The sequence below is a fragment of the Microplitis mediator genome, chromosome 10 (assembly GCF_029852145.1).
Source record: "Microplitis mediator isolate UGA2020A chromosome 10, iyMicMedi2.1, whole genome shotgun sequence".
Classification (NCBI taxonomy): Eukaryota; Metazoa; Arthropoda; class Insecta; order Hymenoptera; family Braconidae; genus Microplitis; species Microplitis mediator.
In genome coordinates this window covers 2,777,062-2,793,939 of record NC_079978.1, presented here as the reverse complement: position 1 = coordinate 2,793,939, position 16,878 = coordinate 2,777,062, and the positions used below count along the sequence as shown (strand labels likewise).

The following is a 16,878-nucleotide window of genomic DNA, read 5'->3' as shown; positions in this document are numbered from 1 at the left end:
TACTGGATTTTATTTTATCCAAACACCCTTTATATTTTATTTCATTAAATATTATTGCTGATAAATAAATATATCATTTGTTAGCAATAAGAAAGGATGTCTGGTATAAATGTAATCGTTTAATGTACTAGTTAATTATTTATTTGATTAACAATTTAATATATTAATAATTAATAAAAATAAATAAAATATAAATAAAGTTGTTTTTTTTAATTTTGAATGTAAATAATTATGGTCCTGAAGACCAGACAATTTTTGAATTTTTTTTTTTACAAATTGATTGCAAAAAAATGAAAAATAAAAATATGCACGTATAGAAAATTTAAAAAACTAGTAGTGCAATTTTTTCAAATTTTTTTTTGTTTATAATTTATTGTTAAAAAAAAAATCCAAAAATTATTAGACGTCGGTTAACTTCAGTACCATAAATAATTATGTGTCATGTCGTATTACTCTCACGTGTCGGCGTTGCCTAGCAACCGAAGACTAAACAAAAATTACTCAGGTATAAACAATGGCTTAAATTATCATCGCACGTAAATTTACCTCGACACATCAGTTAACTAAAATATAAATTTAAATAATTGGTACATCATGTACATTATTTTGGCTGTCATCCAGCTTCGCTTGTCTCCATCAAAAGTTCTGGTAAAAATTTAAATAAAATTTTCAAAAATATATAGAAATACTCAAGTTTTAAAATGACGGCATGTTGTCGTTACTCCGATCTCAAAAGTTCTGGTACGTAAATTAATTAATTTTTTTTTTAGTGATTGTTTATTTATTTAATTATTTACTTGTTTAGTTTACAATCAAAAAGGAGAAGGTTACTTCGAACAATTGTCGGCTTACAATCATATGTCCGCACATTTACGTCGTGTACTTTTAGCTAAAAGTAGAGTCGATAGTAAAAATAATAATTATTTATCAAAAAAAAGAAGTATGTCTGCGGGTAGAGTCAGAACAGATAAAACTCCGTCCCAAGAATTTATTGATCGGGTTGCTTATGATACTGAACATCATCCGCTGGTTTAATATTTATATATATATATTTATATGTACTGTTAAAAATTTACCGTGACCCTGATTAGACAACTGAATTCGACCGAATTAAAAATTTTAATTCTGCAAAACAGAATTCAACTGAATTGAAAATTTGAATTTGAATTAAACAGAATAAAACCGATTTAACAATTTCAAATTCGTTTTAATTCGGATTCAGAACCAGAAATTGGAGAATTATTTTCGAATTAATCAGAATTAAACCGAATAGAATTATTTAAATTCGTTTTAATTTGGGCAAATTCTGGTTTTCCTGCCGAATTAGACAGAATTCATTTTTAAGTTAGGTAACGAATTAACAGAATTTATCTGAATTAAATAGAATTAAAAATTTAATTTTGTTTAATTCGATCGAATTCAGTTGTTTAATCAGGGGAAATTTAAGGAAGTACTGTTGGTTTTATAATTGTTCAGAGTTTATACTGCGAAAAATCGGGAGTAAATTCGGAGTGATTACGGATTTTATTTAAATTTGAATTTACCCGCCACTCAGTTTCGGAGTTTTTTTAAAAATCACTCCGCATACGGAGTAAATAGAGAGTTTGTCTTTTCAGTGGAGGAGTTTTAAAATTTAAATAAACTCCCCTTCGGAGTAAATTTTACTCCGAGGGAATTAAATAAATAAACAGACATCCGCTCCGAATTCACTCCAGATTTAATCCGCAAATTTTATTACAGTGCAATGAAATTTGACATATTGGTAGATAATGATAAAAAAATTCAATGAAATTTTTTACGAGCTTCAAAGAATCAGTAAAATTTGAATTTTCATGCATTTAAAATTGAGCCCCATAAATCACAGGTTTCATTGAATTATTTGATCTCTGTAGAGCTCCAGAAAATCTAAAGAAATTTTTAACAGTACTCTCAGATGTTTAATAATTAAAAATTAATAATTGTATTGAAATTACGTAGGATGTCTTGAGAATGGGCCTCAATATAACCGATTACAACAGATCCCAAGTTATTGATTTCCCGAAAACGCGTTTGAATTCAACCAGGCGACCGATTGAAAGCGAACGAGGCCGCGTGTGCTCGAGATCAAGGTCGAGATACACATCCGGTTTGTCATTTCATTCGGCACGTCCTGGCTCGTTTGCTAAAAAGAATTTCAAAGCTCGCGATAAGCATGACGGGGAATTAGACGATGAAAATAATGACGAGGAAGAAGAAGAAATAGAAGTTTGCTATGGTGGAAAATGTAATGAATACAGCGGTAATTCAAGTGTACGTTCATCTCCAAGGTATTTATTATTATTATTATGATTATTTTTCATATTTTCCTATCCGCCTGCTTATTAATTTAATGAGCCGACTGAAGTGTTTGATTTAATTGGCGTAAACTGGGTCAGCAGGTCAGCTAAAAGTAAAGGTGAAAATGATCGAGTCGGTTCGGTGTATGGATCGAGTTTTGAATCACCCTCAGAAGGTTCTCGCTCTCGGCGTGATTCCGCAGCCTCCAAGGACTCGGCTTCGAGCCGCAGTAACGAGAGTTCATTAATGAGTACTCGTAAAACCAGAGAGAATCCTGATTGTATGTTCGTTAGCACATCCGATGAGACCAAGTACTCGAAATTTCTGTACGATATTACTCAAGAGATTGTTCAGAACGGTTATTACAAAGATGAAGAGCTGAGAAAAGTATTTCAGAAGCATATTAAAAGAAATTCTAATACACTTGATAAGGTAATATATAAATGTATGAATATATATACAAAATCCGCGGAAAAATGGTCCTCTGGAGTAAAATGAACCCGATAAACTTTTTTTTTAATTACTGAGGAGTAATATGGGCATTATGGGGCAATATGATCCAGCTAAAGTTTTTTACAGAAAAATTAAATTCGAAAATTTGAATTTTTTTTTTCAATGACTAGATCATACACGGAAAGAAAATTATGGGAAGTTTTGCTATGCATTATGGAAATAGTTCCCATAATATCATAAAAATTTTTTTTGCAAAATAGTGTAGAAATTTCCCTCATAATATGGAGAGATTCAAATGAAGCCTTTTCGACGCGAAATTTGTTAAAAAAAAAAAAAATGTTGTTAAAAATTTTAATGTTTTTTGCCAAATACAATTTTTTTTCAATGTTTGAGTTTTTGTTTTTATATTTGATAATATTTTTGTGTATTGTAAAAGTGATTATCACACTTTTCTTTCAATTAATTTTTTCATGATAGTATGGGAACTATTCCCATAATATTATGGGAATGATTCCCATAATGGTTTAGGAACTATTCCTTTACCATTATGGGAAACATTCCTATAATATTAAAGGAATAGTTCTCATACTATTATAGGAACCATTCCTATAATGTTATGGGAATGGTTCCTATAAATTATAGGAACTGCTCCCATAATTTATGGTCGTAATTCCTATGATGATATAGGAAAAAATTTCACAAAATTATGGGAACATTTTCCATAATTTTCTTTCCGTGTATTTAAATTATTTTCTCAAGAGTCCATTTTTCCCACTCATCCCAAGACATTTGAATAAATAATTTTTTTTATTTCATTTAATTAAAACCTGATAATTATTATCAACAATTGGTGCAGAATAAAATGATGTATGAATTATACCAATTAAAATTATCATTAAATATAATTGATCAAGAAGACGAAGATGAAGAAGAGACAATTGAAAAATTTATAAAATCTAAAAAATATTCATCAGTATCGCCATTGAAACCGCCGACTCCTCCTAAAATTCTCGACGAAAACAAAGTCACTGATAAATTGATGAATCCAGAAGAACAGAAAGAAACTTACAGCAAATCGCCTCACAGCGGCAGGAATACTGTCGTCCTCGTCGACGCAAATCCCGAGTTATTAATCACCGAGAGAGACGTTCTCGCAACACTCATGGAGATGAATATTGATCCCGATCAAGCGCACAGAGCCTGCAAGCGGCTGCTGAAGAGGAGTAAAGATTTGCATGCATTACAGATGGTAAAGTATTGTCTCTAGATTTATTTTATTTAAAGTTTTCGTTAGTTTGGTTGGTTGGTTCCTTCCTCGGTCGCTCGGGTGAATCCGCTTTTCCCGTCAGACAATTTCCTCGAGAAAATCCTTTGAGAAAAATCGCCCAGATTGTATTGTATTCAGAGAAAGAACGCTCGGCCAGGTGCACGCAGGGAAAAAGGACACGGGGATATCTCCTACTGCTTCAGCGACCAGACCCGAAGGATCTCGTAGCCAAGTCGCTCACTCCCATCATTATCATCAGCAGCAGCATCAGTATCAGCATCACCAGCAGCTACAACGGCAGTATGATATTACTTACACTGGAACATCAAAGAAAGATTTCAATAGAAGCAAAATCCAATTGTTAACTTGTCCAGACTATGCTTTGAAGGCCCATCCTTCCATGACTCATCCTCCTCAATATTCTTCTGTGAAAAATACTTTTTATACAGTACAGAATGATTGTATTCAGAAAAAAACCGTAGAATGTATTTGTAACTCAAGGTAAAGATTTTTATTTTGTAAAAAAAAAAATTTATTTATTTATTATTTTATTTATTTACGTTCAGACTCAGAGCCAAGTCACCTTGCGAAATTTTATCCGGCTACTCGGCTAAAAAAAAACAGGCGGAAAAAATAGTAACTGAAAATAAATTAAATCGTAGTAAATGTTACTGTGGTAAAAAAAAATTGAAGGACAGTAAAAATAAAATAGAATGTGATAGAAAAAAATCCGAAGATAAAATAAAAGTTGAAAATAACGAAATTGATGATGAAATGTCTGGAGAATCAGAGCTACGAGAATCGGAGTCGATAGAATTAAATGAAGTGTCGGAAAAATTAGAATTATTTGCAGGAGAATCAGTCAATAAAAAAAAATCCGAGGAAAGTGGGACAGGTTTGTTTTGTTAAAAAATAAAATAGAAATCTAATGAATTACTTGGATTAAATGAATGATAAAATAAGTTAATGGATATTTTATGTTTTTTTAGAAGACTCAAGTGCGTCACAAGTAACTCGACTTTCGTTTCCTGCTGTTAGAGATACAGAGGAGCGAGACGTCACACCCCGACTTTCTCTTGGCATAAAAATAAGTCATACTGAAGAAATGAAAAGTTCCGTTACTGCTGACGAATCTACGAGCCGTGAATTACAATCGCGAATATCAAATACCGACTTGAGTATTTTAAGTGATAAAGACGATACTGACGAGTCTATCGCCGAGTTTTATTCCGACGATGATTCTTCCGTAAAGTCCGAGGTCAAAGATGACGAAAAAGAAGTTGATGATGATGTAAATTACAGATAATCGCCAACTAAATATTTATTATTTACCATAATCACAAAAACTTATTTATCATTCATAATTTTTTTTTTATAAACTTATCGCGTGCAGATAAATCTAGACTCGAAATTTTTCCACGATGACTCAGACCACGAATTTTTGCTGCACAAGGAAGCGCCGGGACCTGAGTCACCAAAAGGCTCTAGAAAAAGACAAGTAATTTGAATTAAAAATTAATCACTTATAATTATAATCAGCAAAATTAAAAAAATTATTTTTCCAGTTGTATCCCTCAGACTCTGAGCATCAGCCAAAGCGAATCCACACTCAGGAAAAAAATATCACCGCCACAATCATACCCAATTTCCAACCGAATTGCGCCGCAGTGTGTCCCAATTTACCCCAAAAAAAATTACGCGACATGTTGCTGTGCAACTCCTGCGAGCAGTCTGTAAAAAAAATGTATTATTAACTAGAAAATAAATAGTCCTTACAGTTTTAAAAATTAATTGACTAAAATAATGAATAATTTTTACGACTATTTATTTTATTGATAAAATATTTCGTTACATTACGCAGTGCTCTGGGTACAAGCTTCTATCACCATCAATCAGTACTATTTGTTTTTTAATATTTAATATTAATTACTATTATTAATTTTAATAACTATAATTATTAATTACTTAGTCTGTTTATTGAGTCCTTTTAAAATCAATGTGGGATCAATAAACAACGATAAAATATATTGTGAAAAAATATAGTGTATCAACATGTGTAAGTATAACCAGTATACCCACCCAAACTGTACATCATCCAAATATATATTTATATATCTATATATATGTACTGTATATAATTTATACATGGAGTCATATATATATTGATTATAATTATAGGTATTAGTATGTTAATTACTTGATAGTTTTTGTGTTCTCTAGATCTATAGTTACAGAATTATACAATCAAGTGATAGAGATCAATCATAAATTTTTTTTTTGTAGAAATGCGAGACGTCTACGATTTTTTGTCGTAATAAATAATCAATAATCATTAAATGATTATTAATCACCGATAGTTATTATATATATATATAAAATATACATTTATATATAAATATGTATTTATAAATATCCACGTAAATGTGAATATTTTACGTACAACCAATAATACGCGTTAGTATTTTTTTCTCATCAGCTTCCGTCGGAGGCGTTTGATGATGAGTCCTCAAGCTCCGGTGCACCTGGACGTCGATTTATGATGCTCATTAAATCGGTAACACGTTTTATTGTGTAATCTGGCTTAGGATCATCAGCGGACAATCGGGTTTTGTCGGATATTGGCAGCCAAACTGTGCCACCTAGTCCACTTCCGACACCGCCTGAAATAATTTTTATTTAATTCCAGATCGTGGGATTTTTTTTTCATTGCCAATCATTTGGTAGACTGATTTTAGAGCTTAAAATTTTGACTAAAATAAGTCCAAAACGATTTGTGATAAAAAAAAAAATTGTCATTTTGACTCTAGAAAGTTGTAGGGTAGAGAAGTAGAATTTGTCGCCACTGCTCCATTTTTGGACATTTGATACTTTATTTAAATCAATGAAAAAGTATGAAATAAAATTTCCATAGCAGTAGTGTGATAAAAGTGTCTGTGTCCATTTTAAAAATCAATTATGACATTGCGTTTTTTACAAATTATTTTATTTAAATTTTCCACGTGTCCAAAACAAAACGGCGACCGTCTTTTTCTTTTCATGCAATAATTTCTTGCGACAAAATTTCTCAGCAATAATTTCTCAAGGCATATTTTCTTGAAGAATTTCAAGGCAAATAATATATAGCGAGAAATTTTTGTGACGGATCAATTTTTGTTTGAGTAATTATTGCTGAGAAATTTTTGCATGAGAAATTATTCCAGATTTATAAAGGCAGGGAGCCGTCCAAAACTGGCCCCAAAGTGTTCAGAAGCGGTACCTCTACCCTACTGTAAAATTATTTAAATAAAATAGTATATGTAAATCCGTACCTTGAATATCAGTTTCCAATTTGTCGCCGACCATTATGCAGTTGCTCGGCAGCACACCCAGGATGCGACAGGCCTCGAGAAAAATCCTCGACTCAGGTTTCTCCCACGGCAAGTCTCCGGAGACGAGAATGACGTCAAAAAATCTGGCAACATCCAGTCGTCGGATCTTCTCCCACTGGGCATTCGAGCATCCGTTGGTTATCAACCCCAGGAGGTACTTCTTCCTGAGCTCCAGCAGCATCGACTGGGTCTCCGGGGTCAGCGCGAGGTACCGGTATCTCAAGTACAGCCACCTTGCGTATATTTTATCCGCGATGCACGAGTACTTGTCCCCGAGAGCTTTCGTCCAGAGAGAAGTGCGCCAGGTGTCCAAGTCATACGCCTGGTTGTCAGGGCAATTTCTGAACATCTTCAAGTAGGAGCTGCATATCTTCGACGAGACTTCATGCGGGACGTTGTGCTGCGTCGTCAACTCATCGGCAAGCTACTCGAGTAAAACAGTTTTAATTCATCAGAGTTAATTGTCTAGTTTTTCATCATACGTCATTACATGTTTAGTTAAGAGGGAACAATTTAGACAGTGCTACGTTCAATTAATTATACTCTTATTTGATTGAATTAATTGAAGATCAATATAAATATAATATAAATGTATATAAAAATATGAGACGAAAGGACAAGTGTAATTGTTGAACGTAGCAATTGGCAGTCTAAAATTGGGCTCATCAGTCGGTAGAGTGAAAAATAAAATAATAACTAAAATTAAGATCGCTTAATTCATGTTAATGATTACCTATAATAATTGCACTGACTCATTTTCATATTACTCGTGCCGATATATTTGGACACACATTGAAGACGCACCCACGGGCACTGCTGTAATCACAACAAAATCAGTTGTGCCAACAACAGACTTAATTGGTAGTTGCTTTTGTTCATTTCTTCCAACTAAGTCTAATTAACAATTTTTAATTGTTTATAGCACAGATTGTTTAGGCAGGATTATTATTGAGGATTAATGATACACAATTTTTTTTATAAAAAAACATTCGTTTAATTTTTTTATTTTGATACAGTTCTAGCTCACTCTTTTTATTTTTTTTTACAACAATTTTTTGATGTACATTTTTTTTTGAATTTGTGGCATAATAAAAATTTTTGTTTATTTTAAATCTTGATTTTTTTTAAATGACATCAGAGTGATGACAAAATAGCACTGGAAACGATGCTAATTTTTTTTGCATGAAATAATTATTAAAGTTAATTGAATTTTTAATTAATAGGTAAACTAAATATTTATAAAATATAATAAATATGAGTTTACACTTTTGATATTTAAATAAATAATATTTTTAGCAGCGTCTCAGTTGCCAGGAACTATTTATAGGTCTGATGTGTTATTAAAATATTTATGACCAATGTACATATTTTTAAATGTATGACCTGTAATATTTTTAAAAAAATCAACAAATTAATTATGACTATTTATTAATAACATTAATTATTTAATTTATAATTAAATATTTAAATATATATATAAATGCTACCACTAGCTAGTATTAATATTTTAAAAGCCAGTGTCAAAAACATTTTTTTAAATTCTCTTAATTACTCTTGTTAATGAAAGAAAAAAAAAAATTGATTGATAGAAAATTAATCGCCGAATAAACTTTTTCCCAACTCCATCATACGGTGATTTCTGCAGACAGTAAGTGCGTCGTATTTCTTAAGCTCGGAGGCGACCTTGGGATCAGCTTTCACCAGATGACAAAGTAGATCTTCATACGCAGATTTAACATTGGGAGGCAGTGAGCCTATTTTGACCTTTTTGAGTACGTCGATGATGCCCTCGACCCACCCGGACTCGATGGCGAACTCCGCGAGCCAGGGAATCTGCTGCAAAACACTGGCCATTGTCTGCATGCCCAGGAACCAGAGCTCCATTATCTCCATCCAGTGTTCCTTGTAAGATATTGCGACGACCAGTTCCGTGGGGTTGTTGCTCTCGTCGACGTTGTAAGCATCCCAGAGGAATCTTATTGTGGCTCTGATGTACCCGGTGATGCTGTAGTCATTTTTCTTGGCGAGCTTCGCCTGCTGTTTGAGCAGCAGCAGACCCAGGACAGCAAGATGACCATGAAGGACCAGGTTCTCGCTGGTCTGCTTGAGTATCGGCAGATTGTCGAAGATGAACTTGAGCAGAGCCACGAAAGTGGCCGACTGCTCGACCAATTTAGCCTCGAGTACTGTGATGTTCATGAGGACATTGCAGATGGAGACCATGGCAGCGCGTGAGTCGTTCATTTCCTCCAGGACTCGGGGCTCCAGTTCTTTCTGCGGTTCTTTTATTGCCTTGAGACGCTCAGACCTGGGTACCGGTGGTTTTTTATTTTGCACTATTGTCCAGTGATAAGACAGACAGTCAAAGAGAATTTCTTCCTGCTTGTGTTTGAGCAGAATCTTGCGGGCGTCTTCTTCAACCGCCAGATGACACAAAGCCGGCAGCAGAACTCGGAGGATGTCGACTTCGCTGAGAGGATCATGAACGACAGGTTCAGAGGACGATGAAGACTCATCAGATTTATTGGCTTTTACTTTTTCCGACATCTTACGATTGCGGCAGGCGTAAAACGTATCCTTGGCGACGGTGAGCATGTAAGGAAGAACGGCGTACACTTGAGGACGCATTGATGAGGTATCTTGAACCAACCAGGCGGCTAAAACTCTTACCATTGCACAGACAAATATTTTATCTTTTATGTCCGTGAGCTCTTTCATTTTCGAAACCGAAGTAAGCAAACCAATAACCGCAGAAAATGCTCCCTTCAGTGCAGTATACAATGACTGTTTTTCTTTTTGCTCCAAGTCCAATTGGTCTGTGGTGATGTACTGCAAAGATACTTCCAAAATAATAAAACAGGCTGTTATTAAATCGGCATTTTGAATAACGGCTTTCAATTGCTTGCCTTCAAGTTGCATTCGCACTTCAATAGACGCCAATTGAATTAATAATAAAAAGAACACCTTGGGCTTCTCTTCATCCATAAGTGCCCATTCAACTCCGAACAATTCGAGTACAGCTGAGGCCAATTTTAACGCCGGATCTCGCTGATTTTTACCAATCTTAGAACCAAGAACATCACAGAGTCCTTTGTACAGACTCTGAGGCCATGATTCTTCTTTGCACGTGTCTACAACTTGTTCCTTGCGGCATGAATTTATCAGAGCTTGTAAAATACCACACAATTCAAACTTTCTCTCTGAATGATCTGTCTCAAAGTCCAGTGCTATTTTATTCATGATCGCGTGGAAAGGCGCCGGGTCAACGGGATCCCAAGCTTCTGCTCCCAACTGACTCACCAAAGTCACCAGGATGTTCAGCGCCTGGTCTGTCTGGAAACTCTTCTCAGAATATATTTCACACATCTTGGAAATTGCTTTCTGCTCAAGCAGAGCCTTCTGTCCAGCCGGATGCTGCGCTATGCTCTGCAGGCACCTGTACGCCTCACTTACAATAATCAGAGTGTCATCAGGAGCGTCTTCGTCAGCTTGAGAGACGATTTCCAGCAGCGCTGGCACATGTGCGACCATGTCCGGGTGGCGAGCCAGCTCCGGGTCGCTGCAAAAGGCCGTGAGAATTGACAACGCAACCGATTTGTAGACCTGCGGCGGACAATCAACCGGTACATCATTGCTGACCAACAATCGCCGCAAAAACTTTGACCCAATAGCTTCGAAGATCATTTTCTTGGCCTCTGAGCTGCAGTCTTTGCTGTCCACCAGCTTAGTCACCATAAAAAGTGCCGCAAATTTTTCCGAATCGCTCGTCACCATCTTGAGAATCCCAACGCACTTGGTCACTCCTTCCGGGATACTCATCTTGACAATTTAAAGTAAAAACCCAAGTACAGAAATTTATTACTTAATTTCCACTTAATTTCCAGGTTTTCCTCGTTGACGAGTTTAAATTCAAGTAAATGCCAACAGCACAATGAAACAAAATAAAGTTTTATAATTTAACCACTTTCGAATTAAATTAAAATGGATTCAAAGCCAATTGGCATCACTCCCAACAACGTACGTTCTAGCCTTGTCCTTTGATGCTCTCAAATTATCTTTTTATCACCCAATAAAAAAACAATTAACTCTCACTCTAATCTTCGTGTTCTTTATCTTCAATCTCCAATATAAATGAACTAGAATTCAACAAATATTTATCAGCAATCAATTAAATAAATATATATATTTATATATAAATATACACATAACCAACAAGCAATACGTTGTCGACGACGACTGAAACGTTTGCTGGTAATCCTCTTAACTGACTTGATTTCTCACGAAAAATAATTTGAATACGTGGTGTCTAAGTAGTGGTGTTAAAAATAACTTGTCGCACTCACCCGAGTTGTATAAAACATCAGCAGGAGAACTAGTATAGTATAAGTTACTAAAATATAAATGATAAATAGACCAAGTAAAGATTTCACTACACAGCCTCCAACTTTTATTTTTACTCTGATTCTTATTCTCAGTCTCAGTCTTACTTTTGTTTATCGTTTTCTTCAGCAACCAACTATCCGTAGTTCCTTATCTACAATTAAGACTTTTGAGTATCCGTCGGATATTCTCCGTCTAAAATAGTCTTCGTCGTTAACCGTCGACGTGGTTGGTTTATCAAGAAACAGCTATATCAGGAAACCGTATCAAGTTACACAGACTGTTCTCTTGTTCTATTTTAGTTCCTCACTATAAAATCCTCGGTTCTCAGCCGCGGGTTCTTGACTCTCTGCTCAAAACTCTTCGAACTTGAGTTCAGTTGTTTCAGCGAATTCGCGGCACGTCGATAAACTAAAACTAAAACTAAAACTAAAACTCAATCGTCAAAACGAGAAAACAAACTTTTATATTACGCGCCGCGCACTGTGACAAATTTTTTTTATCGAAATATTTAAAACTCCCGTTAAATATTCAAATAAATATCAAATCAGTAAATCAATCAATCAATCAATCAATCATGTTTTAATTAATAATATATAAAACGTAAACGAGTATTTTTTTTTTTATTTAAATCGCATTTTTTAATAAATTACCAAAGTAGTAAACACGAGGTTACTGCCTGCATTGTGCGCACATGATCGTGAAGTTGCTGACGACATGACATGACCTCTCGCGCCCTTTCGTCTACTTCTCTTCAAGGTTTTATGTATTGCGATTGGTTTATTGGTTTCCACGCACACTATATTTGCTAGATTATTACAAATTTAAAAACAGTCATCTACTTAAAATTAAACAAAGTACAAAACAAAAAATAATAAAATAAAACAATTAACAACAAAATAAAACAATAAAATAAATGAAACAAATTAAGGGTAAATTATTTATAAATAATTCATACACTCAGTACCTTTTTACAAGCTAAACTGTCTCCCTTTCTTGTCTCGATCAGCGTGTTGTCCAGGTCGAAAAAAATAGTAGTGATGGCTGAGTTCCTGAGTCCATAAGCTGCCATTGTCATCCTGCTTGTCAACGAGTAATTTATAAAAATCTGTTGGTTTTCTGGCACCTGTTGGTATTATTCTTCACTCAAGTGACGTTTAATAACCAGACTGCTGCTGCTGAAATTGTTGCTCTGAATAAATCAATGACAATCTCCACGCTGGGCATGAGACGACTATTATATCAAGTCGAGAGATAACTGGCAATCGCTCTTGGACTTGGTATTTTTCTTTGTATGTATGTCGATGTGCTGATGAATTTTGTACCTTGTTGTTGGTTCGTTAAATCTCCAAGTCCAATAAAAATGTATCCACCAATCAGGTGGGGGACTATTGATGACGATCACCGTCCGTCCAGTCCCAGTCGCTCGACACAAAAACACCACCCTCGGATCATTTTACGTCATCGGGTTTTTAAAGCCACCATTTCATTGACGACAATCAATACATCAGATTAAGCTTCGTCTCCATGTAATTTCACGTTTTCACGTTCCAAGATCATGTCGCTCGTTTATGTTCACGTCAGAACCCGTTACTTTATTTCTCACCAATCCCGTGTCTCTCCCTCCTCCCCTGCTGGTACTTTTGTTCTTCCCCCTCTACTTTACAGATTCCTATCTGTCCCAGACCCAGGTCAAATGAAAGCCACTTTAGGTTTTATGACCATACCTACAAATAATAATAATAATAATAAATAATAATAATATTAGTAAGTGTGTACGTGACTTTCAGCACGTCCACGTGAGACCTGATAGTTTTTACCCATACTTCAGACTATCCTGCCATCATTTAAAGTCTAGCAGTTGCACTGCGTGTACTTACCAATAACTCAGTACTTAAATAAATATATAAGTGTTTTATTAATAATAAATATAAGTATTTAATAAACAATCAATTTTATCAGCTCGTATAATTTTTTAAATCAAACGTCACTTTAAATTTTAAAAAGTCATCATGTTTTTCGTCGTGTGCATTCTGTACGTCTTCTGCATTTTTTATTCGCACAAACGTTTGAAAAGTGTTGTTACTAAATTAAAACGAGTTAATTGTTAATTTAAATAATTAATTGTAATTATAAAAAGATACTTAAAGATTTAAATTTAATTTTAGTAATTTAATTATTTAATTATTAAGAAATGCGCGGATATTTGAATTTTAAAAGACGGAGAAAAAAAGCGGGGTTTTAAAAAATTTAAATTTTCTGCGGCAAACACGTGATGCAGAGGTCACACTCCGCCATTGTAATATATGACTAAATAAAACGTGATGATAAATGATTATTTAAAATGTTGATACGTAACCTCAGTAATAAATTAACTTGGTGTAAATTTCGCGCTCGATATTATTCGAAAGAGAGCGTTTCGAAAAGCGACGAACAATGTCGGGTATCAATGATAAGAAATATTGGCATCATGGCTCATATAGACGCAGGTAAATATTTTATTACATAAATATAATTATTTTTAATTTTAATTTATTTATTCAGTTATTTAATTAATTTATTACGTAACAGGAAAGACGACGACTACGGAGAGGATGCTGTATTATTCAGGAAGTATTAAAAACATGGGAGAGGTCCATCATGGCAACACGGTGACAGACTACATGGAGCAGGAACGTCAACGGGGAATAACGATAGTGTCTGCTGCAGTGACGTTTAATTGGAAGGACCATCGCTTTAATTTAATTGACACACCCGGACATATTGATTTTACTATGGGCGTTGAGCAGACACTGGGAGTTTTAGACGGCGCGGTGGTGATCCTCGATGGGTCTGCTGGTGTAGAAGCACAGACCCGGACTGTCTGGAAGCAGGCTGATAGATACAGCATCCCGCGAATTGTTTATGTAAATAAAATGGACAGGGCTGACGCCAATTTCCACATGTGTTTGGAGTCAATGGAGTCCAAGTTTGAAATAACTTCGCTGCCGGTACAACTCCCGATTAAAAACGACAGCGGTTTTGTTGGGATTCTTGATCTGCTGACGTTGGATAAAATTATTTTTGATAAGAACACTCAGGGGAACAAAATTTTGCGAGAAAAATTGACGGAGACAGAGGATGGTTTTCTGCTGGACCGCGCTAGGGAAAAACGTCGGCTGTTGGTTGATAAATTGTCAACGATTGATGATGAGCTGGCTAATTATATTATTGAGCAGGAGTCATTGGATGACATACCGACTCAGGTAATTTTAAATTCACTGCGTAAGTGTACGATTAAAGGCAAAGGTATTCCAGTTTTGCTGGGAAGTTCTTACAAGAATATTGGAGTCCAACCTCTGATGGATGCTGTTATTTTTTACTTGCCCTCACCGGATCTTCATATGAAAGCTAAACTGTACAGTTGCTTTGAGAAGAATTTATCAGCGCGAGCATTCAAAATAATTCATGACAAGCAACGCGGCCCGATAACATTTTTCCGGGTTTACTCGGGAAGTTTGAAAAAGAACCAGAAATTTTATAACGTTACTAGAGAGAAGCAGGAACAGGGCGGAAGACTTTACGCAGCTTATGCTGATGACTATGAAGAAATAAATGAAGTGACGGAAGGAAATATCGGCGGGTTGGCCGGATGTAAATTTACAGTCACTGGGGATTTACTAACCAGCGGTCCAACGATGGTCAGTCGCGCTAAAAGTGTCTTGGAAAAAATAAAGAATATCGATGACGCAGAGAAGGAAAAATTTTTCGCTGCTGCTAAAATTCCTGATCCCGTGTTTTTTTGCTCTATAGAACCGCCGTCGTTGTCCGCGCAGACTCCTCTCGACATCGCGCTCCAGGAGCTGGAACGCGAGGATCCAAGTCTCCGGGTGACTCTCAATGAAGAAACCGGACAAACTGTTCTCGGTGGAATGGGCGAGCTCCATATTGATATAATAAAAGAGAGAATAAAGACTGAGTACAAGATTGATGTTGATCTAGGTCCGCTGCAAATAGCTTACAAAGAAACGGTAGTAAAAGGAATCAAGGATACATTCGTTTCTCAGCACAAAATAGGCACGACTAATCACAACGTCAACGTCACCATGTCATTGATACCCAACTATGAAGGCAAAGATCTTTTGTTCGATAAAACAAAGGAAAGTGCTTCCAACATCGCGGACATTCATCCCAAGGTGATGTCCGCCGTCAGACGAGGTGTCGTCTTGGCACTAAACCATGGACCCAAGCTCGGGTGTCCTGTTATCGATGTCGGGGTAAAATTACACTGGCTGGAAGTCGGCAGAGGCACTTCTGACACCATGATTTCATCCGCTATCTCTCAGTGCATACGCAAGGTAATTCATTTTTTTCTACTCTTCCTGACTGATGATTGCTGACCAGATCATTAATACTGATTTTAAATTATTTACAGATGCTCGAACAAGCGGGAATTATGTTATTGGAGCCGATAATGAGACTGGAAGTCGTTATGCCTGAAGAATATTCATCTCGAGTCATGAGCGATCTCAGTAAACGCAGAGCGCAGATACAAGAAGTTACAGTTCGTGGGCAATACAAAGTAATTATGTTATTAATTATAAATATTATTTATAATTTAATTGATTGATTAATAGGAGGGAAAATTAATTTATAAATTTATTTATTTTTTAGGTACTTAGAGCTCTGGTACCGTTGAGTGAATTAATGGGATACTCGACGACTTTGAGAATATTGACGTCTGGCAATGGAAATTTTTCATCTGAATTCGACAGCTATCAGATGATGGGCGCAGCAGAAGAGCAACAAGCTATTAAACAAATAACCGGATTTTAAAAATATATTATTTTTATATTTATTTATTTATTGTAAATGGTTATTGATAAATTTTTCTATGTAAAGTAAAAAAAAATCAAAGTAGGTGATAAGTTGTAATAAATAATTATTAAAAAAAACTATGTCGTTTTCTATACAATGTATGACTTTTATTTTGACTAAAAATATATATTGCATCGTGTATTACTTAAATATTATTACACAATATAATAAAATACGAGAGCATGTTATGATAATTGAATATAAATTTTTTTCTTTGTAAATTGAGTTTGACAAATT

General features: G+C 35.1%; 4 protein-coding genes across 8 annotated transcripts; 2 read left to right on the top strand and 2 right to left on the bottom strand.

The window, feature by feature from the left end:
* The first annotated feature begins 480 nt into the window (after nucleotides 1-480).
* LOC130675966 (uncharacterized) lies at nucleotides 481-5,827 on the top strand. Of its 2 annotated transcripts, none has more exons than XM_057481902.1 (10): nucleotides 481-741; nucleotides 806-1,029; nucleotides 1,978-2,306; nucleotides 2,418-2,748; nucleotides 3,626-4,018; nucleotides 4,194-4,537; nucleotides 4,603-4,931; nucleotides 5,026-5,327; nucleotides 5,430-5,534; nucleotides 5,602-5,827. In XM_057481902.1, exons 1-10 carry the CDS (start codon nucleotides 702-704, stop codon nucleotides 5,788-5,790), a joined length of 2,586 nt encoding a protein of 861 aa, XP_057337885.1. In that variant the 5' UTR covers nucleotides 481-701; the 3' UTR covers nucleotides 5,791-5,827. The 2 variants fall into 2 exon arrangements, with proteins under 2 accessions (XP_057337885.1, XP_057337883.1); XM_057481900.1 differs by having other exon boundaries at nucleotides 2,415-2,748.
* A 681-nt stretch (nucleotides 5,828-6,508) lies between these two features.
* Nucleotides 6,509-7,753, bottom strand: LOC130675733 (N-acylneuraminate-9-phosphatase). The gene is made up of 2 exons (XM_057481570.1): nucleotides 7,345-7,753; nucleotides 6,509-6,696 (listed from the first exon to the last, which is right to left on the bottom strand). The coding sequence occupies exons 1-2, from the start codon at nucleotides 7,751-7,753 to the stop codon at nucleotides 6,509-6,511; spliced, it is 597 nt and encodes a 198-aa protein (XP_057337553.1).
* A 475-nt stretch (nucleotides 7,754-8,228) lies between these two features.
* LOC130675967 (neurochondrin homolog) lies at nucleotides 8,229-13,280 on the bottom strand. 4 transcript variants are annotated; one of them, XM_057481905.1, is made up of 3 exons: nucleotides 12,752-13,280; nucleotides 11,618-12,592; nucleotides 8,229-11,540 (listed from the first exon to the last, which is right to left on the bottom strand). In XM_057481905.1, exon 3 carries the CDS (start codon nucleotides 11,221-11,223, stop codon nucleotides 8,998-9,000), a length of 2,226 nt encoding a protein of 741 aa, XP_057337888.1. In that variant the 5' UTR covers nucleotides 11,224-11,540; nucleotides 11,618-12,592; nucleotides 12,752-13,280; the 3' UTR covers nucleotides 8,229-8,997. The 4 variants fall into 4 exon arrangements, with proteins under 4 accessions (XP_057337888.1, XP_057337889.1, XP_057337887.1 ...); XM_057481906.1 differs by having other exon boundaries at nucleotides 11,748-12,592; XM_057481904.1 differs by having other exon boundaries at nucleotides 8,229-12,207; nucleotides 12,438-12,592.
* A 334-nt stretch (nucleotides 13,281-13,614) lies between these two features.
* On the top strand, nucleotides 13,615-16,721 carry LOC130675968 (ribosome-releasing factor 2, mitochondrial). The gene is made up of 4 exons (XM_057481907.1): nucleotides 13,615-14,273; nucleotides 14,356-16,121; nucleotides 16,199-16,345; nucleotides 16,438-16,721. The coding sequence occupies exons 1-4, from the start codon at nucleotides 14,129-14,131 to the stop codon at nucleotides 16,597-16,599; spliced, it is 2,220 nt and encodes a 739-aa protein (XP_057337890.1). The 5' UTR covers nucleotides 13,615-14,128; the 3' UTR covers nucleotides 16,600-16,721.
* The last annotated feature ends 157 nt before the right edge of the window (nucleotides 16,722-16,878 follow it).